At 44.9% G+C, this 26626-nt stretch overlaps 1 protein-coding gene across 5 annotated transcripts in view; it reads right to left on the bottom strand.

Moving 5' to 3' along the window:
* TCF3 (transcription factor 3) overlaps positions 1–26626 on the bottom strand; it is a 662804-nt gene that overhangs the window by 581763 nt on the left and 54415 nt on the right. For all 5 annotated transcript variants that reach the window (XM_085639184.1, XM_085639188.1, XM_085639183.1 and 2 more), the window contains exon 3: positions 24415–24487. In XM_085639184.1, the coding sequence (XP_085495310.1) occupies positions 24415–24487 (73 nt within the window). The remainder of the gene's footprint in view (positions 1–24414; positions 24488–26626) is intronic.

Genomic DNA, 26626 nt, shown 5'->3' on the forward strand with positions numbered 1-26626 from the left:
GATTTTCTGCATGGTTGCGGCTCGCCAACTTACCCATGTGGTTGCTCCCGGGCGCGGCCATCTTGTTTTCAGTTGTCTCGCAGTGCATGATCGCGAGAAGAAAGACGTTATCGCACGACGCATGACGTCACTGCGGCCGCGAACTGTCGCGAGACAGCGCAAATGGCTAAAAACAATACAACATCTCATGGAGAACGCGACCGGATCAAGAAAACTTGTCGGCGAACGCAGGGATTCAGGTAAGGCGATCGCGCACACGCGAGAATGTATTTTACAGCGCGAGCAAGAAACAAATTATCGCCAAGCTGCGTAATGCAGAAATTGACATTTTCGCGCTTTCCGCGGAACGCGAAAATGTCAAATTATCGCAATTTCCGCGAACGGAACGAAATTTTAGCCCAGGCCTACTCTTAACCCATATACTAGAACGAATAGTTTCTTACCGGTCGGTGTAGTTTTGCAGGTTGAAGATCTTTCTGGATTCACTATGCTGTGCAATATTCCGTGATCTGGTGGTTGGGTCCGGATTCGTACTCTTTCCTTTGTTTTGTTTTTTTGTAGCCCAGGTGGGCGTCGACGTCCCACCATTTGGTGCACCTCTCGTGACGTCGTCGTGCTTCCTGCGGAAGTCCCACCTCTGGGGAGCCATCTTCGGGTTCTTTTTTCCTCTAGTTTTTTATTTTTTATTTTTATTTTTATACCCTTGGCGAATGATTAAATGATATGTCCACTTTTCTGTAGTATTTCATTCCTTCTGTTCTTCCTTGTTTTTCCCCCTCTTCCTCCAGCCTCATCTTCCTGGCGGAGGTGGGTGGGTTCGCTAGTGAATCCAGAAAGATCTTCAAGCTGCAAAACTACACCAACAGGTAAGAAACTATTCGTTTTGCAGCGTGAATCTTTCTGGATTCACTATGCTGTGCATAGACTTTGTAGCGGTTTGTTATCTTTGTGGCGGCTGGGTGGTAGATGAGCGTTGGTCGTTGAATATGTGTTGAAGCACCTTCTGACCTACTTGTGCTTCCTTGTTCATCTGTATGTCCATGCAGTAGTGCTTGGTGAACATGTGCACCGAAGCCCATGTTGCCGCCAGGCATATGTCCTGAATGGGCGTGTTTGCCAGAAAGGCAATGGTTGCCCCTTCTTCCTTGTGGAGTGAGCTTGAGGCCCCTCCGTTACCTCCTGTCCTGCCTGTTTGTGGCAAAACTGTATAGTCAGTGCAATCCATCTAGCAATGGTGCCCTTTGTCACTGGTCTACCCATGAAACTAGTTGCAAAGGACACAAAGAGCTGATGAGTTTTTCTGTGCTCCTTGGTCCTCTCAATGTAGTGCATCACCGCTCTCCTAGCGTCTAGAGTGTGTAGAGCCTTTTCTGCGTTCGAAGTTGGGTTTTGAAAGAAACTCGGTATCTGAATACTCTGGTTCATTTTGCTTATCATATGGAACGCCGACACGACTTTAGGCATGAAGTGTGGGTCCGTTCTCAGGACAACCCTATCCTTGTGTATCTGTATGTAGGGCTCTTGTAGCGTTAGTGCTTGCAGTTCGCTCACCCTGCGTAGCGAGTTTATGGCTACCAGAAATGCCGTTTTCAAAGTCAACATTTGCATTGAGGCCTTGTGGATGGGTTCAAACGGTGCCTTCATAAGCTCCGTCAGTACCACGTTGAGGTTCCATGCCGGCGGTGGCAACCTCTTAGGTGGCGCGATTCTTTTCGCTCCTTCCATGAATCTCTTTACTACCTGCGACGTAAAGAAACTTCCACCCTTCTCCCCTCTTGTGTAGGCTACTATCGCCGCTAGGTGTACCCTTAGGGAGGTCGAGCATAGGTTACTTTTCAGAAGGTGCGTGAGGTATCTCAGCACTGTTGAGTCCTTTGTCATTTTATTTTGCAGCCCATTTTTCCTACACCATATTGTAAATCTTTTCCATTTCGCACTATAGCATTTGCGTGTAGTCGGTCTCCTTGCCTCTCGCAGCACTCGCATAGTGCTTGGAGGAAATCTAAGGTCCGCAAATTTTAAGTCTTCAGGAGCCATGCCGCCAGGCTGAGGCTCTCTGGTTCTGGATGTAGAACCTCTCTGTTCTGCATGGAGAGCAGGTCCTTTCTTCTTGTGAATCTGTGGGGATTCCCTTGAGCCATTTCTAGAATTTGGGAGAACCAAGTCTGCCTTGCCCACTGTGGTGCCACCAGGATCAGTGTCATGTTGCTGGTTCTGCATTTGTCGAGCACCCTGTGTAACAGTGGTATCGGCGGAAAAGCGTAGGAAAATGTCCTTGACCAGCTTATCCATAGGGCATTCCCTTGGGATTGCTGATCTGGTTGCCTGGACGCGAAGCTTTGGCATTTTGAATTCTGGCGTGTTGCAAACAGGTCTATTGTGGGAGTTCCCCATTTCTGGAAAAGCTTCTGCGTTTCGTGCCCATTGAGCTCCCACTCGTGTGAAGCCGAGGTCTGCCTGCTTAGCCAGTCTGCCTCCACATTGTCCTTCCCTGGTAGGTGAATTGCCAGCAGGTCTATCTTGAGAGGTATGGCACATCTCCAAATCTCCTGTGCCAGAGTGGAAAGGGGGAACGACTGTGTCCCACCCTGTTTGTTGATATAAAACATGGTTGTGGTGTTGTCCGTTTGAATCAACACTCTCTGGTTGTACAGGTGCTTCTGGAATGCCTTCAGGGCTAGCAGGACAGTCTTCAATTCCAGGTAATTGATATGTCTGACCGCATCTGCCGGAGGCCACAGACCCCTCACTCTGAGTTGGTCCATGTGTGCTCCCCATCCCATTTGAGATGCGTCCGTGGTGATGGTCACAGTTGGGTTTGGTGGTGCCAGGCTTTTCCCTGTAGTTATGTTGTCCCTGTTCATCCAAGTTCTCTTCCTGCACTGCGTGCGTAACAACCACTAGATCTTCCCAACTTCCGCTTGCCTGTGACCATTGCTGTTGTAGCCATTCTTGGAATGGTCTCATGTGAAGTCGTACATTTGGGACCAGGTGGATACATGACGCCATCATCCCCATGATCTTGCTCACTGTTCTCACTGTCAGAACTCGCCCCTTCTGGTAGAGGCTCGTCTCCTTCAGTAGGGCTGCTGCTCTCCTGTCGCTGGGCACGACCGTTCTGTTTCTGGTGTTGATTTTTGCTCCCAGGAAAATCTTCACCTGTTCTGGCTTCATTGATGACTTCCCCCAGTGTATCGAGAACCCCAGGTTCGTCAGTGTCTTTGTCACCTGTGCTGCGTGTTTCTCGCACTTCTCGTTGTGTTTGCTTTGATCAGCCAGTCGTCCAGGTAAGGGTACACATGAATCCCCTTACTTCGTAGGTATGCTGCGACTGCCGACAGGCATTTCGTGAATACCCTTGGTGCTGATTTCAGACCGAAGGCCAGGGTCGTGAATTGGTAATGATCCTGGTTGATGCTGAATCTTAAAAGTCTTTTGTGCCTTCTGTTTACTGGGATGTGCAGGTATGCATCTTTGAGATCCACGGTGGACATGAAGTCTCCGTCCCTTATTTGTGGCAGCACCTCCTGTAGTGATGTCATTTTGAACTTCTGTGTTCTGATGAATTTGTTTAGGTATGGCAGGTCCAGGATGGGTCTGAGATTTCCGTCTACTTTCGGTACCGCGAAGTAGTTCGAGTAGACCCCTTTGTTCCTTTCCTTGTAAAGCACTGGCTCGATGGCTCTCTTTTCGAGCAGCTTCAGTGTTTCCTCTCTGAGTTGAGCAAGCTCTTGACCTGAGCGGTGCCTTCTTTTTGGTTTTCTGTTTGGAGGCGTTCCCTCCAAGTCCACGCAGTAACCGTGTTGTATGACGTTCAGTATCCACTTGTCTGTGGTTATACGTTGCCATTCCTGTAGGTAGAGGCCCAGTCTTCCCCCTACCGGTGTTGGATGCTCGTAGGCGATCGGGTCTCGTCCCCCCCTCCCCCGTTGTTTTTGCATTGCGCCTCACCCCTGGGGGTATGTTTGGGGGGGAGCGTCCCCATGCGTGCCGAGTCACTTAGATGAGGGTTGGTCACCCCCTCGTCTCCTTTGGCCACGTCCGTTTCCCCTCCCGCGAAAGGACTGGCCCCGAGGCTAGTACTGCCAGTTTTGTTTTTGCTGACCTTGCTGGCCGTGACTGTCACCCTGCTGTCCTTGCTGAAACGTCTGGTGCGACGCTCCCTGCTGGTTACCCCCTCTACCGTAGGGTCTCCTAGATGGAGTGCCTCTTCTCATCTCCCTGAACTGTAGGGCCCCCATGGACCTCGCCGTCTCGTTCTCTTTCTTCAGCTGGGTGAGCTTTTCGTCCACTGTTGCCCCGAATAGCGTTTCCCCGTTGAAAGGAGTGTTTAGTATGTTGCTCGGCACCTCCTGTTTGAATCCAGAGATTCTCAGCCAGGCCTGTCTTCGTTCGGTGATCCCTATGGCCATCAGTCTGCTTGAAGTTTCCGCTCCGTCCAATGCAGTCTTAATGCATGAGTTGGCTATGTTTTTACCTTCTTCCACAAGGTGGGAGGCTCTTTGGCGGTACTCTTCAGGGAGGTGTTTGACCAGTTGCCCCATCTCGTCCCAGTGCTGGTGTCGATTGAGAAGCGCATTGGAGTTCGCCATGCGCCAGTGCATTGCAGCGTTCCTTTTGACCTTCTTTCCAGTGAGGTCCATCCTCCTGCTTTCCTTATCGGGGTGGCCCCGAGGTCGCTGGCACGTTGGCCCTTCTCCTGGCCGTGGAAGCGATGATGGGGTCGGCAGTGACCGCTCCCTTGATGTACGGCGGGTCCAGGGAGGAGTGCTTGTATTTCTTCTCCGTCCTGGGCGTGATGGACCGGCATGTTGCTGGTTCCTTAAAGGCCTCCTTCCCCTGGTTCATTACACTTTGGAGCATGGGAAGGAACTGGCTCCTCGTCTGAATGGGGAGCAGAGTCTCGAGAAGGAAATCAGCTTTCGGTTTCTCCTAGTCTAGTTTTACCCCAAAGGCTGCTGCAGCACTCCTGACGACCATATTGTACACCCCGATGTCGGGCGGCGAAGGCCTCGAAGGATACGTGGCCACGGGCTAGTCGGGATTTTCGGCGTCGATGTCTTGCCATTCCAGTTCGTGAGATGTTGATGGCGCCGAGCCGTAGAACGACTGCTGGTCGTCTTCCTCGTCTTCGCCTTCATAGTAGGTGCCTTCTTCCTCCTCCTCAGGATCTCTCGGCAGCCCTTCGGCGTCTAATTCGTCCTGTTCCTCGATCTCGACGACGTCCGTCGACGGAGTCGTTGGAATTCTGAATTGTTTCAATTTGGCGTCGAACTCCTTCTTCCTCTGAAGGATGCTCTCCATCTCCGCCTCGAGCCTTCTCTTCTTTTTCTCCATCTCGGAGATGCTTTCGACGTCGACCGCAGCTCTTTGACGGAGCTTGCGTCGACGCTGGCTTGTCTTTCTGCGTCGAACGCCCCGTTTCGTGGGCTGTCCTCGACGAACTCTGCCTTTCGGCGTCCTTCGGCACCAGGGAGTCCTTCTCGCAGGATCCGCTCGGCCTTTTGTCCATGGATCCACCCTTGGTCGTCGAAATTTTCGGCGCCGGTGCTCCTTTTGAGGACTTTGACTCAGATTTTCGAGAGTCACTCTCCGGTTTTCGAGGCCCTTTCGGGGGTTTTGAACTCGACGATTCTCTTACCTCGTCAGGCGTTTTCTTGTCGGTCTCTACGACCGTGAAGCTATCAGGTCCCTCGGCGATGTTGTCCTCATCGTCGGTGGAGAGGCCCAGATCGTAAAGCGACGGGGCCTTACCCTTGCCTTCCATGCTGAAGTTGGCTCTTCTCTGGCGTTCTCTCACCCGGAGCGTCTTCGGCGCGAAAGCTGAACAGGCGTTGCAGTCCTTGCTCAGGTGGTCGATCGGTAGGCAAAGGTTGCAGACCGGATGCTGGTCCTTCTGCGCGAACTTGTGGTGGCAGTTAGGGCAGAATTTGAATGGTGTCTTGTCCATTGCGCTCAGAGCCTCCGAGTGCGCATCTTCGAAGGGCGTCGAAGAAAATTCCTGAAATTTCTTCCTTCTTCGCGTCCCGGATGTAAGTTATTCCTCTCTGTGATCTCAGTAGTTCTTTCTCGGCGAAACTCGCGTTTTCTCCTTCTTCCTTCGATTGAAATCCTGAAGCTTCGATGACGATCCAGACCCAACGGCGGAAAAAAGAATCTAAGATGGCGCCCCAGAGGTGGGACTTCCACAGGAAGCAAGACGACGTCACGAGAGGTGCACCAAATGGTGGGACGTCGACGCCCACCTGGGCTACAAAAAAAAAATACAAAAAAAAAAAAAAAAACGCAAGACTACAAATCCGGACCCAACCACCAGATCGCGGAATAATGCACAGCATAGTGAATCCAGAAAGATTCACGCTGCAAAACCTTATTAACAGAAGCTCCCTTTCTCGCACTGCTTTCACTTAACTACCTGCCATGGCACAGGTATGAAACACAAGCATAACTCTGGTCCTCTCGTACAAAGAAACTGCCCACATGGGCCAAATACCAGAGACATTCACTCCAACATATGTGTAAACCCACGGAGCAGAGTCCTACCTGTGCATAAACATGCTCTGGCACCATACCAGGGATATTAAGTCCTAACATTATTCTATTCACATAATAATAGTGATACCACTGCAGGGTTTAGTCCAATTACAGAGACAGATTCTGCTCGCGAGTCAGCAAGGATATCGGGTTACTAGCTGAATTCACAGAGTGATGTGGTACCCATCCACAAATACGTTATCGCACCTCTCGAGGCTTAAGAAATGAGATATAAATGTGTCTCTACAATACATTACTGATGCCACTGCAGGGTGTAATCAACGTGGATCACCCAGATCCTTTTTGCCACCGGCACAGGCTCACCAAGTCCTCCATAAAATGGCATCTCTGCTCATCTGCGCGAGAAACCCTGCCATCTTTTACCCACCCCCAAAAAATGATTAATGGTGCAGACATAAAGAACACTGCGTATCCACTAAAGAGTTAATTCAAACATGTGGTTTAATTACAATGTTACTACTATATTGAGACTTATTGGTCGGCAGTACTTGGAAGACCAATTTACTTCAAATAAATCCCCAAGCAGATGTCGCAAAACCCACACTGTGCCGGTTATTCATACTGGAAACAGGTTTTGGTGAAATTCTAAGAACAGCTTGCTGAACCTGTTGCACTGTTTAAAGCTTTAAAGAGAGCATGCACACCGAGGAAGACAAACTTTAAAGAAATACAATTTCCCACAAGAACACGCACATTTCTAAAGGGAAGGCAGTGGGAGAGAGAAATGTTACCAGCCAATAAAGCTTGTAAACACCAAACAAGCAACTATTCATTAGAAGGCAAAAGCGAACCAAATGTGATGTGATGCACGAGCAAACCCACACACAGCACGAAAATTACTTGGAAACCGTGTTTTTGCTGTTCCCCCGCACACCCCCACCTCCAGTAAGTTTTGACAATATGCCTGCGAGCGCAGTCGACCGCTGACCCGCCAGGTAGGACTGAGACCAAGAGATCGGTCAAGTACCTCACTTTGTAAGACTTCTACTATCTCAGCAATGAATGAAAAAACACCTTGATAATGGTCTGTGATTAAGGAGTAAAGCATATTATGTCAATTTGTAATGACAGATTGCCATTTACAATAGCTAAAGGAGTTGAACCAGTTCTAAGGAAGCCAGGGCCACTGAATGAATTGTCACTTCTTGACTTACTACTCACATTTTTGTCCAATGGAGCTACTAGCAACTAACAAAAAATGCTTATACTAATATGTAAACTTCTCATGGCAAAGATTGCTGGTAGGCGTTTGCTCCTTTTTCAATAAGAAAAATACAGGAGTTGAAACTTTATGCTATGTTGCAACCGTTCAGTGAAGCAAAATTTGGTCAAGCCATCAGTGGATTGCAGTAACTAGTCATTCGCAAATCAGCACCCTGTAAATGATGCCCAACCACTTTCTCCCTCTCCCAATCTTTTGCCCCAAAAAAACAAAAAAAACGACATACAGTACTATATTCTTAACCTGAGCAAGCAAACCAGTCAAGAAATACAATGAAATTAAAGGTTAAGTCCTACAGCACACATGTACGTACACACACACACACACACACACACAAAATACACTGCAAATATCCCTTTATTTATACTACCCGCCGTTACAATACAATATGTAATATATTTGGACAGACCTATATTCAATAACCAATCTCATGTACATCAAAGAATTAGGAACTCAAATCAATTTAAATCCTAGATCTAAAGGGCATTCCCACACTCTGCTACAGCACCATCCTCATGGCAGAAATGCACTATAAAAATTCTGCATCACAAAAGAAATGGGTAGAAACTATGGAATCCTAATACAGGCAGAAAGCAACACACCACTCTATACCTGCGACTGGCATCCACTTTAGTGTCAAACCTAATGGAACAACAGGCGAGAACACCATTTAAAACCAGATGTGGGTGCCAAAAATGGGGTTTGTTTAAACTGTACCGGATTAACCTACAAACACACAAACCGGTTGAAATAAGATCTGGAACATAACATGGCTATAAAACGTACTAAGCAGGAAGGTTTAGCTTTGATCTCTAGCAAAATAGGCCTAAAATATGGGTTTTATTAAACAGAATGGACCTCGGTAGTAGAAAACTTTTGCGGAGCATAAGGTAATTAAAAAGCAAAGATGCATGAAATTGTATCCCTGGACAAATAATGCCCCAAAAACATAATGCAGAATCTGAGGTGAACGATAGTTCAAGATTTAAATAGCATGGTCGCCAAAAAAGTGATGCTGCCAAATTGCTAATTATATGATCATCTTACAGTGGTTTAAGATGCAGAAACAGAAGTGAAAATGATAATGGCATCTGTGAAAGCAAGCGTTTTATGAGCGATCTCAAATAGAACGGTTCCACAAAGAAGCAGGCAGAATCAATTCCTCCTTTACTCGTTCTCTATGTATCAAGTGTTTGTACTTTGGTCCTGGTTTCTCAATTTCAAGATTTTTTGGGTTTATTGCAAATTTCTCACTTAACATTTAGATCAAAGCACTGCACAGGGTAAGCAAAGATGGACAGCTCAATAATCCTATTAAAATCAGGTTAGTGGAAGCAGATTTAAGAAGAAAGAGTTCTTCCAATGAGAGGCAGCTGTAGAAACAGGTTCAGCTTTTGTTAATTGCAGAGGAGGTATATCTAATCCTCTAAATCTGTAGCAAACCGACTGCTACTGCAAGGCAAACTGGCCTCATGCAAACTTTCCTCCAGAGCTGAAAAGTGTTGTTGCGCTTATTACAAACACTACACATTAATGAAAAACCCTAGTGGATTTAGTTTCAAAATGCGCAATGATACCTTTGTGAAACCCTAGCGCTATAATAAAAAGTACTTGCGAGCAAACATCCGAAAGCGTATTTAAAAGTACAATCGTATATCTTTCCCTAGGAGGCTGGGACAGGTCTTTGGGCTACTCTCCCCAAAGAAGCCTTTTGACTAGTGGTGAACAATATCATTTTAATTAGTACATTTCAGCTGTCTCAGAAGTCAACACAAGTTTGGTTAAGGGAACATTACACGGTTTTTATCCAAGAGTTCAAAGAGTAAAAGCAAACTGTTCTCAAAACATCTATGCATGACAATCAGCCAAAGCTCTGGAACCCTTTGGAGACCATCCCTGCGACAAGAAGTTCTGGTCAAGCTGAAACCATTGTACAGCTGGGCACCCAAACCTTGCATGGCTCTAGCCACTCGGAATCCTTCACAGCATGGTTCAAGACAAACATTCCAAGTTTCACATCAGTATGAACAATTCATACGTTCAGTTACTCAATTATACTTACTTTTCACTAATGCTATTTTGTAATTTACTTTTTGGTAAAAACATTTCCCGGTGCTATAAATGGGCAAGGTCAGTAAGGCTCACATTTCACTCGTACAAAACCAGAGAAATACGCAAGTTATATTTAGCTGAGCTAACTATGACTGACGCCCCCGCAATGCACTACTTACGACCTCACATATTACATCATTCATGACATGGTCAGTGACATCACTCATGATATCACTGATGACATCAACCAGTGACTGTGTGTGGTTTCTAAAAGTTACTGAGTATTAAACATATATACTAAGGTAAATGGATGTTGAAGTGTCTGTATGGATGAGTGGGTGTGTAAGTGGTGTATAGAAGAGTGAGTATATATGTGACAGACTGTATACACGGGTGAGTGGGTGTGTGAATTTTGTGTGGGTGGGTGGGTGGGTAGTGAGTCAGCGGATGTAAGAGTATGTGGCTGTGTGAGTATTTCTATGGGTGAGTGAGAGGGTGTGTAAGTAGCTGAAAGGTTGGAGGAGTGTCTGTATGGGTGACTAAGCAGGTACATAAGTGTACGTATAGGTGAGTAAGTGGCTATGGGAGGGACTGTATTGGTGAGTGAATAGGTGTGCGAGTTTTTTTTAACGTTGAGCAATGTTAATTACTTTACTTTTATCCAACCACCACTGAAGCCCATGCTTGGTTGAGGTTGGTTGCAGAGGCTGCAGCCAACCTCCTATAAGCACCCAACCCACACCTTGCACGGCCTTCGGGCGTGCACAGCGAAGGTTGGCCACAGGACCTGGGCTTGAGCCAGGCCCTGTGCCCTCCCCCTTATAAGCACTCAACCCCACGCCACAGGGGTTCTTTTAGTAAACTGTCCATCATTCTGGGAAAAGGGTAGGAAGACGTTGCATACGGATAATGTATATGGGGCGAGGCCAAATGGGCAGGGCTTGTAGGCAAGTTTACATAGTTTTAGTTTGTAAAAGTTTAGAACATGATCTCTGTTCTAAGCAGCACATGTCAAAGAGCCCATTCGTGGCAGACACTATATAAGATTTTGCGCCCGAGAAAAGCAAATATGCCAACACCTCCTTCAAGGATTACAAATCACTTTTCACAGAGGAAATGCAGACAAAACACATTTGCTGTGCCTTAGCTATGCCCAAGAAGTTAGGATGATTAGTACTTCACAGATGTAGGGCTTCAACTCAGGCACTTGCTTTGCTATACTATTAGGGGGGGGCGCGCGGCCTCTCTGACCCAGTCGATTTCGGCCCTGGGGACCCCACCCCCCGGACACGGCCTGTTTGCACTGGGGGAGAAGGGCCCGCACCCGCCTGCCCCGGCCAATTTTGGCCCCGGAGCCCCTATCCCCCGGGACACGACGCACCTGCATACATATGGTGAAGTGCCCCAGGGAGGTGGCCGTACCAGGGACTGCACGGGGTCACCTCCGTATTACTTAATAAACATTTGCGGGAGGTGGTGGGCCCCAGGGAGGCTTTCAGCCCCCCCACACATTTTCTAAACATCTGCCCTGGGCCGCATGGGCACCCTTCACATGCATAATAAGCAATGCCCCAGGGAGGTGGCAGTCCCTGGGGCTTTCATAAGCCCTAGGACAGAGGGGGGGGGGGGCCGTGCGCTCCCTCCTATATTACAGGCCCCCCGCCATGGATATTGCCCACCCGGGGTTAAAAAAAAAACAAGTGCGGAGGCAAGTTTCTAGACCAACTGCAAATTAGGGTCACACCCATGAAAGTTAAAAAGTTAATACCCTTTTACAGTTCAGACATTACTTTCCAAGTCCTCTCTTCTGAGATGAAATTGAACGCTGTATAAGCTAATCAGGGCGACTCGTTTTTTTGTATTTCAACGAACAATGTTTCTGTATTCTCCACTGCGGAAAGAGTAGGTCGATCGAAAATCTGGGGGCAATCCTTGGAGCCTCTAATAACGGGTAAATTGACAGCAGTGGAATATACATATTAGAGCACAATTTTGACAGGAAAGGACAGTTACGGAACCTACCACTAGATAGCGGAATAATGCATAGTATATGAATCTAGAAGGAGATTCATGTTGCAAAAGTTACAACCATTCTCAAACAGTAAATAAAATCACAAAATAAGTCATGAGTATATACTACAGAATAATGTAGCTGTAACAGGACACAAGACAAGGGGAAAACAAACAAGGTACTTTCCTCGATAACATTCTTTCTTGTGGATATTTGAACTGCGGATTGCGGACCTTTAGAATACTCCCAGGCACCAGACTGGATCCAGAGATTATTTTTCCATGAATGCTCCTTGTGCCGGCTGTACCACTCGGAGGGGATTTCACACCACCTCAGAAGTGAAGAAGCAGAGACTTCTAAACACCAACCCAGTGCGCTGAGGTTAGGTTCTTAATCTTATTCCTTCTGCAACCTCAGATGCAGGGAACTTCAAACAAACTGCAAGTGATAAGTGAGCCAAAATCTAACTCAGAACCTTACAATGTCCGGAAACAATGCCAAGAAAAGAGAGGAGGGAGGGCAGTAAGGGATCTGCGATTAGAGTATACATCAGAAAGAGCATTACCACAGGTAAATAACTTGGTCTTCTAATGGATACGTCTAACAAATTCCTTAGTATTAGAGCAGACGCCACAGCAGTACCACTCAAGGATGGAGGGTCAGGAAGAAAGGATCAAATTATTAAGTTTTGCAGGACTGAATGGACAAAATGACCCACTTCTTGGACCAGTGTCAAGACTGTAGTGTTTTGTGAACATGTGCACCGATACCCATGTCGCAGCCTGACAGATGTCAGGAACTGGTCCCTCCGCACCCCAATCCCTACTACTGCAGGGACTCTAGCCCTAGTGGAATGAACCCACAGTACACCTGGGGTTTATTTTTTTATCTAGAGTATAACAGTATACCAGGTTTTAAAGCAGAGGCCTATTCACCTGTATTCTTTTGCACAACCTTGTCCTTTATGGTCCCAATAAACCTAAAAAAAAAAAAACAATCAACATTATGGTTTCTTGTGTGGTCAGTGTAGAAGCTCAAAGCTCCCTTCAGTGACTGGGGAGCCACATGGCAGCATGCATGATGCAGTGCAGAAAAAAAGCCCTGGATCCAGTCTGGCACCAGAGTATCTTCTAAAGGTGAGCAACCTGCAGTTATAAGTATCACCAGAATAGCTTCTTGAAGTCTATGTGGAAGATGCCAATACTCCAAACCGAAAACATATTGAGTAGCCTACAGTTTGACGAATATCCCAATAGGTTAGGATCAATAGTAACCCGTCAAACGAAGGCAGTTTACTTTTGTTGCTGGCTGGTCTAAAATGGGGCTTTACAGAGACAAAAACATCTTTTTATTTACGTAAAAAATAATTCACAGGAAAAGCATGGATTACCCTAAATTTCCAACCTTGAATGTGAAATTTTACCTAACCACTTAATTATACTGTAACTAGGATGTGAATTGCTTTTCTTAATTCCTCATTTGTAAAATACAGAAAAAAGCGATCCCACTTCAAAATCTTAAGTGTATCCCGGTGTTTTGCTGTAGCAATCACATCTTGGCCAGTGGAACCAGTTCTGCCGCTTAGGCTGGCACGTAGAATACTCACACAGGAGCATTCAATAATTAACTCATTTTATTAACTGCACAGATCTTACCAAAGCTGATCTCCAGTCGTATCTTATGAGATAAAAAGCTCTCAGCAAAGTAACAATTTAAACGCTCTCACACTTGCAAAATGATATTGTTAATACAGTTGTAAAGTTTTGTTTCACCCTCAATCACAGGCAGAATAAAGCATTAGCACGAGCCAGGCTGGAGCATGTTCCAAAAACGTTAGTAAACTGAGGGAAAGCTGAGTGAGTGCCATCTTATTCAGCTGAAGGCCTCAAACTGCAGTATGCAATTCGTTCATAATAATGGCCATTCAACATCACTAACACTACCATGGTTTTCATTTACAATATGATGGATTCATTTTGAATTACTTCTCTTAAATAGGGTTTGACAATTAAAAGGACCATTTCCAGATCTACGTAATTATACATTCTACATATACGTATCTGGTAACTAAGCACACAATCCATTTGTTTTAGTCACCTTGAGTTGTAAGTACTAATAAAGGGTTAAAGATCCATAAACAGCAAGAGACTTTAATATATTACCCTTTGTACATTTCTTTTTATTTCTCATTTTCCCATGGAGGCTTTTTTCGCTATAAAATCGCCCAAAAACAAATCCTGAAATTAAAAAAATCCTGAACCTCTCTTGACAAAGTTGCTGATCTTGTCCCTCCTTGCTTGTTCACGTAAAACATGCTGGTGGCATTGACGGTCCGAACCAGTACCGATTAACCTGCAATCCTTGGAAGGAAAGCTTGCAGGGACAAGAAAATTGCTCGCAATTCCAGGCTGTTGATATGTTGTTTCTTGTACTCTGGAGACCATTTCCCTGTATCTGTAAATCTTGGAGATGACCTCCCCATCCTTCCATGGAGGCATCCGTAGTCAGAACAAAATCTGGAATATCCTGTATGAAAGGGAGTCCTTCTGCTAAGTTGGGCATTTGTGACCACCAATGTAGAGCGTTTTTCATGCGTGGTGTGACTGAGGATGTCGTCGAAAGGAACCCATGGCCTGCTGCCACTGAAGGTGTAGCTCCTCCTGTAGAGGTCTCATTCGGAGTCTTGCCAAAGGGACGAGTTTTATTATGGAAGAGCACATCCCCAGGAGTGACGCAAACATGCGGACAGAAACTGACTTTCTTCTGGAAATCAGAATTGCCAGCTTTTGAAGACGAACCTGCCGTTCGTGAGATACGAATGCACTGCACTGGACGGTATTCAGCAGAGCTCCTAGAAATGGAAGGACCTGCATCGGGCGTAACTGAGATTTGCTCCTGTTCATAGTTAGCCCCAGAGAGTTGATTTACTTTTGATAAGAAAATACAAAAAAGGTAATAGAAACCCGTCCACTTCTGATGTGATGGAACCTTCTCGATTGCATTCTTGAGGAGCATCGTTAAAGCTTCTTTGAATAATAAGTGAAGACGGGGGGTCCCTTGGGCGGAGTGGTGGGTGGCTTGGTGACAAATTCTAAGGTATGACTGTTGTTCACCAGGTCTAGAACCCATTGGTCCGATGTAATTTCCTGCCACTTGTCCACAAATGCTGAAATCTTCGCGCCCACAGGGAGGGGAATAGGAGTGGAAGGCGCCCTGCGGAGATCACTGCTTGCTGTTGGAGTCCCGTCCTTGATTTTGCGATCTTTTTCTTCCGCCTTGACGAGAGAAACCAGACGTGTTGGATTGCCTGTATGATGATTGATAAGATTGTCTATACTGGGGCTGGTATGGTCTATTCTGCTGGTTTTGGTATCCTCCTCTAGAGGAAAACCCACGCCCTCTTGCACCTCTGAAGGTTCCGCGTTTGTACTGCAATGAACCCAAGGATCTTGCCGTATCCGTATCAGTTTTTATTGCTTGGAGAGCTTCATCGATGTGTTTCCCAAACAACGATTCGCCATCATAGGCCATATCAAATATTTTGGTCTGGACTTCCGGTCTGAAAGTGGTGGCCTTAAGCCAACCCTGGCGTCTGAGTACTGCTGCACCAGCCAGTTGGCGAAAATTTGTATTCACAATGTCTAGTGCGCAGTCTATGGTCTCGGACGCTGCGCGCTCTCCCTCTAATAGAATTTTTCGTGCTTCCTGTCTCTTGTCTTCCGGAATGAGCTCAATAAGTCCAGCCATCTCTGACCACATTTGGCGGTCATAACGCCCTATTATTGCTAGGGAGGTAGCTGCTCTGATGGAGGCAGCTGCCATTGTAGAAAACTTCTTGCCGATCAAATCGCCCCTCCTTGTCCGGCGGTGTAGTAATGGGTGTTGCCGGTTCTTAGATCTTTGTTGGACAGCCTGGGAAATGACCGAATCTGGTCGAGGATGGCCAATGAGACAGGATGGACTATTGGCCGGAGCACGGTATTGGTCTATCCGTGGAAGTACCGCTGGCACAGATGCAGGATTTTTCATGATTTTGACCCCTTCTTTCCAGATGTAATCAATTATGGGGACAGCTCTTGTGATCTTTCTGGATTCCTCAAAATCATGTAGGAAGCATTCAGATTGCTCAACCGTAACAGGCAAGTGAAATCTAGCAGCAGCGCGCTGCATTAGATTTTGAAATCCCCCTATATCCTCTGGGGGCAAATCAGATGGTAGAGGAGTTGGTGGCGAATGCATAGGGATAATATAAGAATCCCAAGGATCTGCCGGATCTGGAAGTTCACCCTCTTCAAATTCCGCTTCAGAGGTCGTGTCCTGACCCTGACACGGGTCATGAGGAGGATCTGGAAGCGGAGGCGTTGGAACAGGAGCGTCAGGTGAAGGCAAAAGATCCAGAACTGGCGCAGGTGGTGGTGGAACCTGTGGAATGACTTGTTGTGGGGGAAAACGCGGTCTGTAATCTGCGAGCATGGCTTGCAGGTCTTCTATCAGTCGGAAGCAGATGTGACATCTCACTCAGGCGAGGTGGTCTATGGTAAACTCTGTGATGCGTGACGACACTGTCCTCTTGATAATATCGTTCCTGATAATTTTCCTCCTCTTCATAATCGTCATCCTGACATTTGATGTATAGCTCAGAAGGATGGTGAGCTATTCCAAAAGGTCCTTCATCCTCGTAGTCATCATCCTCATCCTGCACATATGTTTCCAGGAGATGTGATGGAGTAAGCGGCGAAATATCGCTATATTCATGTCTCAAATGGTTTCAGCGGAAAACTCCTAGATGAAACAAGAGTAGAATGAGTAGGAGCCATTGCAGGTGCCGCAGACGGAACAGGCAAATCCCAAGTCGACGGCTTCGTCGTCGACGGGGTAGAAATCAGCTGCATCTTCGTCGACACTTCTCTCGTCGACGATGGTGGCTTCGTCGACGGCAACGTAGTCGATATGGATTTCAACGTTGACTTAGTCGACGAGGTCTTCGTCAGCGATCCCTCGACGGGTTTCTTTGACAGGATAGTAATCCTCGTCGACAGTATAGGAGAGGTGATAGACGTCGTCGAGACAGTCTCCGTCGACGAAGGAGCAGAAGTGACAGAAATAGTCGACGAGGGAGGGAAAGCCAGAGATTTTGAAAGGCTTTTACTCACAGTTTGTGAAGACGGCTTTTTAGAGTCCTTGAGAGCAGAATCCTGAGGAGAGTGCGCTGATCCAGAGGAAATGAGAGGAGTCCTCTGAGAAGGGCCAGAAGTAGAGTGGGAAGATTTATGGCGTTTTTTCCCCTGACTTGAAGAGCTGTCATGAGACCTAGCTCTCTTGCTGGAAGTTGAGGCTCTATCATCCTCTTCAGCCGAAGAAGATTTAAGCCATAACAGCTCTCTCGCCTCCCTATCCCTAAGTGTCTTAGTAGGGAAGGTGCGGCAAATCTTGCAATCTTTTGCCTCATGTTTAGGGTAGAGGCAGTAGAGGCAGTCCATATGCTGGTCATCAACATGGACTCTCTTCTTGGCGCAGGTTCTGCAGGACTTGAACAAGGCTTTGTCAGACATCATGAATAAAGTAGAAACTGAGTGGCACTCAGGGAGACTCCCTTCCACACGACGTGTGGTGAAAATCTGAGGAGAACTGGCTCTGCTGAGAGTGTTCTAGAGTGTGCTGATGGCTGATTGGTTGGTACCAATTTTTTGGTTCTTTTGGCATAATGATGTAGATGGGCTGCTAAGATCTAGGCCTTAGGCCTTTTCTTTGGGGCCTACTACTACTATTATTTTTGGCACTACTTTTGTATTTACCGTGGGACTCCCGCCTCAGCGACGGGGAATGATTCAGGCATGTGAATCTATGAAAGATACCCCAATACTGGATAACCTAGACACCCCAAGTCACTTGTTGCCGTCTCAAGTTCCAATCTTTCGACCTTCTAAACTCTCAACACTTAAACTCCCTGTAAAGTAACTTAACAAGTTGAAAGATGGGCGTTATTCCCTCACCTTGCTGTGAATATGCACATTTTACGTCTGTATGATTGTGTGACTTGTTGTAGGTCCTAGACAGTTATTAAATAGGTCAAGTGTGTCAGTGCCAAACTAAAGAACAAAACTGACGCAATTAACCAATACAACTATTATCTTGCATAAACAATATTACCCCTGTAATACTCTTTGATCTAAGTACAGTCTTCGGTAAGAGGTAAAACATTTCTGCTTGAAACACCGCTGCAGCCAAATAACTGTCAAAATATATCTCTACTTTCCTAACCACTAAGAACAAAAACAAGATCTATGGTATGTCTTCTCATGTTTACACCTTCAGGGTCTCCTTTAAAGAGGGCAAGTAGAAGAAGGCAAGACAAAAGTACTTTTGAGCTGCACCAACAGCAGGAATGCCTGTCTGGAAGGAATTCCAGAAAATTAAGGACAGGGATAAGTACGAAGGGTGATGATACTTCAACAACAAATCCTTTTGGATGCTGAAGGGGAAAACCAGTAGAACAGGAACACAATCTGAGACAGACGAATCTTAATCTGCAGTAAACAGGTCTGGAGACGCTTCCTCGTTTGCGAAAAGATTCTTTGAAAGCAACAAATGACACTGCTCTGTATTTTATCTAAAATCCCTGGCCTCTATATAGTGTTATACTAAGGAAACCACACACTATTTGCTTTTAACTGGAATAAGACCAGAAACTCTAAAAGTCATTACAACCATCAGTAGCTTAGCTACTGAAATTAGAAACTCCTTATTTAGGTCGAAGCCTACCATACATCGCAGACATCTGTTTGCTAAAGACTTCTTGGGGATATTCTGAAAGCTGACGTAGGAATACATTCCGTTCTTTGCAAACCACTGACACTGTGGTTTGCAGCTCATATTTGCTTGCTTTCAATTTGGTGGCTTTATTTGTTTTAGGTTGTCCAGCATGTCATTGTCCCTACCGTTCATCATAGCATATTAACTGTAATTTTCCAAGACTGCTCTTTGTGTTTATCTTGTCACATTTGCTACATTCAAAAGACAAAGGTTAAATGTCAGGCTATGTCTTCCGATGGAGCTTGGTGTTTACTTTTCTTTCTCCAACTTAAAAATGAAGGGATTTATCTGACAATCTGGGGGTGTGAAAGGAAAGGCTTTTTCTAGCACACAACAAAATGTAAATGTCTGGAAGTGAACTGTGCAAATATTTCAGAATATATTATAATTATGAAAGCACAAAGGAAGCACTTTTTTTTTGGTATTCTTTAGTGTGGTGGAACCAAACATTTTAATATGAAAAAATCTATACACTAGGTGATGAAATTTCCATACATTGTTTGTGCATGGTATAGTTTTATCAGTAAAACTGTATGTCTGTGCAAATTTCATTGGGGTTTCAACTGAAAATGTGTTCTCTAAAGTCAGTGCACTACCAGACCATGTATACTCCGCTCTACAATACTGCATGTCACACTCCACTACGCCCCTAACTTGTAGCCACGTTGAACAGCAGCCATACTGGTGTACAACATGGCCAAAACACACGAGCATAAAACAGACGACCACGAGGTAGAATCACATAATTTTACCTCTCTGCCAAAATCCCACCCAACCACCAACCGGCCCCGCTGCCCTTACCTACAAGAGCCGCGGCTGCTTTTTTCTGGGGGTGGGGGGCACGGAAAATTGGGACTGCTAGAACAAGTTTTTCTTTAGGCATTTACAAAAAGGACGACCCAAGTTAACCACAAAAAACTTCATCTGAATGCAATAGGAAATTAGCATACCCATATCCAGATCATATTTCTGCAAATTTCTCAAATCAAAAAGCCCACATCATTATACCCTCAAAGCACAGTTCAGTCTTCTCTTTCCTGTAACTTACTTCCTCTGTTGGAGGAGGGTTTTCCCACATACATCCCTCTTACAATTTTGCTAAAGGGAGAATCCCTCTCACAGCTACACCTCTACCTACCTAATGTCCCATATGGTCCAACTCCTTAAACTATCGCTTTACGCACTCTTCTTGTTCTGCCTGGAAATGGTCAGTATAATTACCTCCTCAACTTTGCCACGTTATGTTGGAGCTCTAATTTCATTTTTGGAAAGTGTACAAAACGGATTTCTTAATTGCTAAGTTCTAAAACCTTCAATGACACACTTCTGCATCATTAAACCTAACTGCAAGGAAGAGTTTTTCATCTGTCCAAGATTTATTTTAATAATGTTGCCGCCCGGATCAAATTTCTAAGTAACATAGACACGTTTTCACAAGATGAGTTTACTGTGAGAGAAAATGAGCCTCCTCTGCTTACCACACCAGACCATAACGTTTATCATATCATAGTTTCAGATCCAAAGAGTGAATTAAAAGATGTGCTTCAAACTTTTACATGACTGTATCAAAAAAGTCTGCTGGCACTAATAACTCCCCAAAGAATGCTTGGGTTTGATCCATAAATAGGACGTAGGAGATGTTCCTGGCAAAACGTAAAACAGATAAACCACTTGAAGACAAATATTTCAGAGCACAACAGGACAAATGTCATATTTTTGTATTAATGTACTCTTCTCCTCCTCCACCCCCCCCCCCCCCAAAAAAGTGATGCCCTAGCAAAAACAAAAACTTGTCTTAAATAAACAACGCAAAAGAAAAACTAGAGAGTAAGGAAATGGAGCAGATACTTGTCCCTTTACCAGAGTAGTATACAAAAACAATTTGGACAAATCCTTAGCTGGTTAAGGTCATCATTGTCGACCTTCACCTTGATAGAGGAGCACAGACAAACAGTGGTTGTCTTAGGAAACCCCTCACCCACCTACCTAGTAGGTGGCATGCCTCATCATCGGGGCCCAGCTGAATTGGCGAGTGCAATCCAGCTGTGCTTCAACGCCTGATTTACAGCGGAGAGGGTAATTTGGTGAGAAAGTGAAGTGATATGTGAAGTGCGGTTAAATGCTAAAAATGTCTCTAGGAAATACCCTTGTAAAAGTTAATGAAAGGGTCCTAGGACATGAGTAAAAACATAGTCGGGTATGTGTGAGGTAATGATATGCCTCGACATCCCTAAAAAATTGTGTGGGTCTACTAGTTTCAGCCTTCTAAAGGTGTTCATGAGGTTTCATAAGGACCAATGGAGTGAGTGTGGCCAAAAAAGGTAGCTGGCAACTGGGGTGCACTCCGCAATTCAGCTGGGCCCCGATGATGAAGCATGCCACCTACTAGGTAGGTAGGTGAGGGGTTTCCTAAGACAACCACTGTTTGTCTGTGCTCCTCTATCAAGATGAAGGTCGACAATGATGATCTTAACCAGTTAACCCCTTCGATGCTGCGCAGATTCCGCCGCTGTGCTGGCGGAATCTTGCGCGGGCGTGGTCATGACGGAATGGTTCCGTCATGAGCACAGCTCAACCGTGGGTCATGACGGAACCATTCCGTCATGAGCACCGAAGGGGTTAAGGACTTGTCCAAATTGTTTTTGTTTAAATAAACAACGCACACCAATACAACATGAAAGCATGAATGAAGATTTTCTGAGGCGGAGTTTGAACGTCTAGGTTTTCAAATTACAACGGAAGGATGACATCGAAATAGCAAATCAAATTATACTCTCCTGCTTGTTGATCTTCCATTACTACTGGATAAAGTTTAATAGGGCCAAATCCTGTGTCTTACTGCAAAACAGGGTGCTATATTAATTAGCCATAAATAAAACAAGGAGTTGTATTCTTTACCAAACTGAAAGCGAGACCTTAGAGCGCCACTTCAGTCTAAAGGAAGGAACTGAATGAAGAGGCAATGAAGCTCGATCTGGGCGCTGAGCTTTGTCATACTGTTTTAATATTCACAATTGTTTACTGCTAGGTTCTTAAAGACAGCGGCAGTGAACAACGTACAGCAGGACATTGCAATAAAACAAATGGAAGGACCCGCTTTCAAGGAAGACAGCAGATATTCGTTATGTATGGATATTAAATTCTGAAAACCTGCCCTTCGTTATGCACGCCGTATACAAGGGTTCATACTGAACCAGAACACCATTTGAGCATGGTTAAAAACCCAACCAATCCAGATTCTAAATAGAGAGATTTCGTCTCCACACACGTTGGCAGAAGGAGGAGTGGTTCCCCTGCTCCCAAGTCTGAAGGAGATATGACTGATGACAGACGGTGGCGCAATGCTCATGACAGACAATCTAGTGGCCACAAGGGTGGGTGGGGAGTTCTAGGTAGAAAGGGTTCCAACTCTCTTGCACCAAGAATGACTTCTGATTCAAGGCATATAAGGAGCAGGGCTGGTAGTCTTACTTTTGACAATTGTTTCTTGAAAAGAAATTCATAAGGAAAATGAGGAAAGCAGTCCAGGAAATTTCTCATTTTGTGGGCAGACCTCTGCAGTACACGATACAAAATATTTTTTTTAACTTTACTTAGGAGGCTGTAAGCTGAACTTGGAAGAAGGAAAGGCTTTCATTGGTGCGGTAGAGAATGGCGTAACAGATGTACAACAATGTAAAACTAAATATTCCTCTAGAATTAGATATTCACACAACATTTCTTGCATGACTGACTCTTACTGATTTCCGATGAGAAGATATTGGCTGTTTTTCAACGCAGTTATGGCATTCTGTGACGCACCGTGATGCTCAAAGCAATCGATATGTTTACTAAAAGCAATTGTTATTAACTAATTGCTCCAATAAAATAGAAACAAACTCAAACAAGTTGCAAATCAACGTTATAACATGTGCAATGTAATAGGACTCACATTTACGCGCGGACTCGTATTTACACGTGTTCAAGATATTGTCATTGTAAATGATAATGCCGTTTATTATGTTTTAAAAACCAAAACATTAATAAAAGGCATTGTCAGTTAAAATGCCAATAGTTCAAACTCGCGTAAATGTGAGACCTGTTGCATTGCAAATGCTTGTTAACATTGTTTCAGGCCTTATTGATGTCAACTCCGTTTCCGAATGACGCATTAAGACCGAGCTAAAATCTACTCTCCAACTATCAATTTTACAACTACTTTTTACAACGATTGTGTGCCTATTCCAGTATCGCAGCTTCTTTGTTCACATGAAATTCACATTATTTGGTTTAACACTGGAAAAATACATGACCAGATCTCCTACTACTAAGCATTCTGACTACACACACACACACACACGTTGTTTGCAAGCACACTAAAAGGTGCAGGTTTTTTTAAAAGCACAATTGCTAACCTTAAGCTTTCAGACAATAGGTTAACCAATCAGTGGGGGGTGATCCTAGTCTTAACTAGCCGTCTTCAATTTGATTAGCTCTTTTAAAGATTAAAGGCATTGTGCAATCAGAATCCAAATACAACCCAGATGCAGCAAGAATGAAAGCATTGCACACAAAATCCGAAGCCACACTAGATCACACACGGGAAGCACTAGGTCCACCAACTGTCAGTTCCCTGCCTAACCACAATTGATATTTAATTTAATGAAGATTTCTTGGACAACCTGCATGTCTTGTGGGCCGCAACTGAAAGAACCTGCAAATACTGCCCAGTTAATCCAGTTAATGATGGCCACAGAGGAAGCATTAATCTAGTAAATTAGGCTTAAACTGCTTTAAGGTGCACTGCATGGGGGGAAAAAGGAAGGCGTCTCAACGAGATGCATTCGATGTAGGGGTATTGGCTGGAGTCAATCAGGAGCATGCAGATATCTTAAGGAATTTACAATACAAGCACGATCTGAATCTTTTTCATCTTTTTGGTTGAGGCAGCGGACATTAGTTTGGTGGACAAGCAACACAATATATGGAAAAAACCCATGAAGTGCGATTCACAGTTAGAACAATATTTGGATGGGTCGCAGGTAACATTTGTATTTGCCAGTGGGCTTAAGCCACTTCCTCAGCACCACAAAGAACACATCATTACATGATTTTTTTACACACAAAAAAGTGAGGACATCACAGTGAAGAGAGAGGTCCGAGACACAAAACCATAGTATTTGTATAATTAGTCTTGAAAGCATTGCACACTTTAATATAGCCAGGACTCCGATAAAACTTGGGACAAGCCTTCACTGGAAGAAATATTTACATCCCCATACTACAAAATGTCAGCTACATGAAAAATGGTTATTTCTTTCTTCGTGTCAAAATGCCAACAAAACCAAAATTATCCAATTCGTAATTTTCCTAAAAGTCAAGCTAAGAATTTAATGCACAAGATGCAGAAAGTTTGGAGGACAGAAGAATGGGGGTTCACTTCTAGAAGAGCAAGCAGGCAATACCTAGCCAAAAAACACTTGTGTTCACTTTTTAGTATAACATAAGAAAGGAAATAAGGATGCTTGCCCAACCTTGCAAGTCGCATCCAGTTTCAAAGTTGCCCACACTACACAAATAAAAAAAAGAAAACCAAAAAAGTGAGATGGCTTGTGGAGCGGGGGGTTTAAGTTAATTTTTTAACTAATCTCGTTTATACCCACACCGTAACAAAATATATCAAAATAGCAAAAACTCTCATTTGCGTACAAGTTACCATTTTCATTCATCGTTTAAAAAAAATAAATAAAAAAATAAGCCAATACTTAGAAAAATACGATACCTGCTCCACCAAACTGTGTGCTTGCTAACGTTGTTGGGCGGTTTTTTCCATTAGCCACAGGCAGGGGGAACATCTATAAAAACAGAAGATGGGGAAAAACAACACGTTAGTGATGCATAGTTCCAAGTTAAAATAAAACAGCAACACATTAAATTGTCTACTGGCCACTCCCTCGTCGGACTGCAAAAAATAATTTCAGTACAAAGAAGGTGAACAACAAGTACTGTATACATTTACTCTTAAAACACATCAGTGTTCCATGCTCATACCCATCACATCTCATATCAATTCGAAGAGGAAGGGAGAAAACTTCAAACAGCTAAAATGGCCAATTAACGCCTGCCCTGCAATCAAAATGGATAACTACCTTTTCAAGATGTCAGGTGGTTATTAAAATGCTGGTGTGAAACATTACGTTTTGGTAACCTTTTGGTTATGGCACTGTAGTATATACACATTTACGTTGTTTTTGGTCGGGGCTAGTAAGGCGCTTGCTTCCACCTACACTTATGTTTTTCCTCACTAGAACAACCAGTCACTGTTTAGCTGTCCCACAGAGTCCTACAAACTCACGTTATAGTCAAACTTTCCAAAATACAAGGCATCTTGGCGACTACAGCCTTGTACAAAATCAACATGCCTCCACTAGTATTATGGCCAGATGCAGAGAGCTAGTAGAAGCCCAGCACTGGTCAAACAGCTTTTATTTAACACACTATTTCAGTCACCGTTTTCTCTACCAAACGTTACCCATACAATGTCTTACCAACCACAACATCCCTTCCACTGCTTGTACACATCTCAGGAGGAGGAGGGGGGGGGGGGTATGGCTGCAGAGTGTAGTTTTAACACAGGTATAGTGCATTTTGCTCAAACTCTCTTCAGAATCCTGTGCGTAACACTTTAAGGGTACTGGTTATCTATGCTGATGCACAGTGGTGGCTCCTCTGCTAAGGCGGAGGAGCGTCGCCTCACTCCTTTTTACAGTGTAATAAAAAGGGAAAAAATAAAAGAATAACTCGAGATTATCATTTTAGTTTTCCCCGTTCCAGCGTCTTTGTGGGGCAGGGCTGCTCTTAGAGAAGGTGGAGTAGTGGTTTGCACTCTCTATGTGAGCATGAGTGCTTGCCCGGCCCCCTCGGGCTGCCCAAAACAGTCTTGCACACATACCATGTTCTCCGTGCAAGCTGTGTTACTGCCTGCGTGGAGAGCATGCCTACCCCTCCAGCCCCTGGCTCAGCGCTGTGTCATGGCGCTCAGACCAATCACAACGCTGCATTGCAGCGTTGTGATTGGCTGCAGGGAGCCTGGGAGGCCTGGTGCTTCCTGTCTTCCCCAAGAAGCCAGGAAGAGGACATAGGAGAGGCAGCGGCCGGGAGGAAAGTAATTTTTTTTTTCCACCAAATCCCTCCCCCTTTCCTCCCACCCCACCCTATTGCTGCTTCCAGGTAGCAGCCGCCACTGCTGACGCCGTCTGTTCAGCAAAGGGCCCATCCCCGGCTTATAGAATGCTGTAGCCCAAGATGTTGCTTCTTTTAAAAAAGGGCTTTCCAGGACAGCTGGGAGCATCACAGGATCGGGCTAATATTACCCAACAGTTCCCTCAAAAATAGCCAGGCCTATCAGCTTCGCATGTGTCCTGCAAGTACTAAAAAGCTCATCCAACTCCTCCTCTGGAGCAAGTGATAGTGGCCAAGAAGATATATGAAATGGAGAATTGACCATTCGCAATAAGATCCCACTGCTATTCTCTTCCCTACAGCATCCATAAAGAGGTCTTTAGCAATAGAATACAGAATAAATCTCTCAATGTAGTACAATGGCCATCAAGAAACCCTCCTATTCAACCAACATAACTATCCCAACATGATCTAGAGATCCCGGAGTAACAGGGGCATGCAGAGGTTTCACCTGGAGGGGCAGCCTTTACTTTGTATTGTTCCTCATTCTCTGTTTCAATAGTGTGGTGACCCCAGCAGCATACTGATGGTGTGCTCCTTCGCATACCTCCTCTTGAGTCGGGGTACAGAGGTAAGGATGAGGGGTTGTGTGTGTTGTCTTGAGTTGTGTTTTTTTTTGCACAATCCTAATTTTGATACCTCGACTACACACGCCTAGCTGCCCCCCCCCCCCCCCAAATATATACAGGGGCTTTTATTCAGCCTTCTTCAGTCACTTGTCTATTTCAAGTGTCACTGCCATTTATTTTGTG

Source organism: Triturus cristatus, chromosome 12, assembly GCF_964204655.1.
Source record: "Triturus cristatus chromosome 12, aTriCri1.1, whole genome shotgun sequence".
In the NCBI taxonomy this organism is placed as follows: domain Eukaryota; kingdom Metazoa; phylum Chordata; class Amphibia; order Caudata; family Salamandridae; genus Triturus; species Triturus cristatus.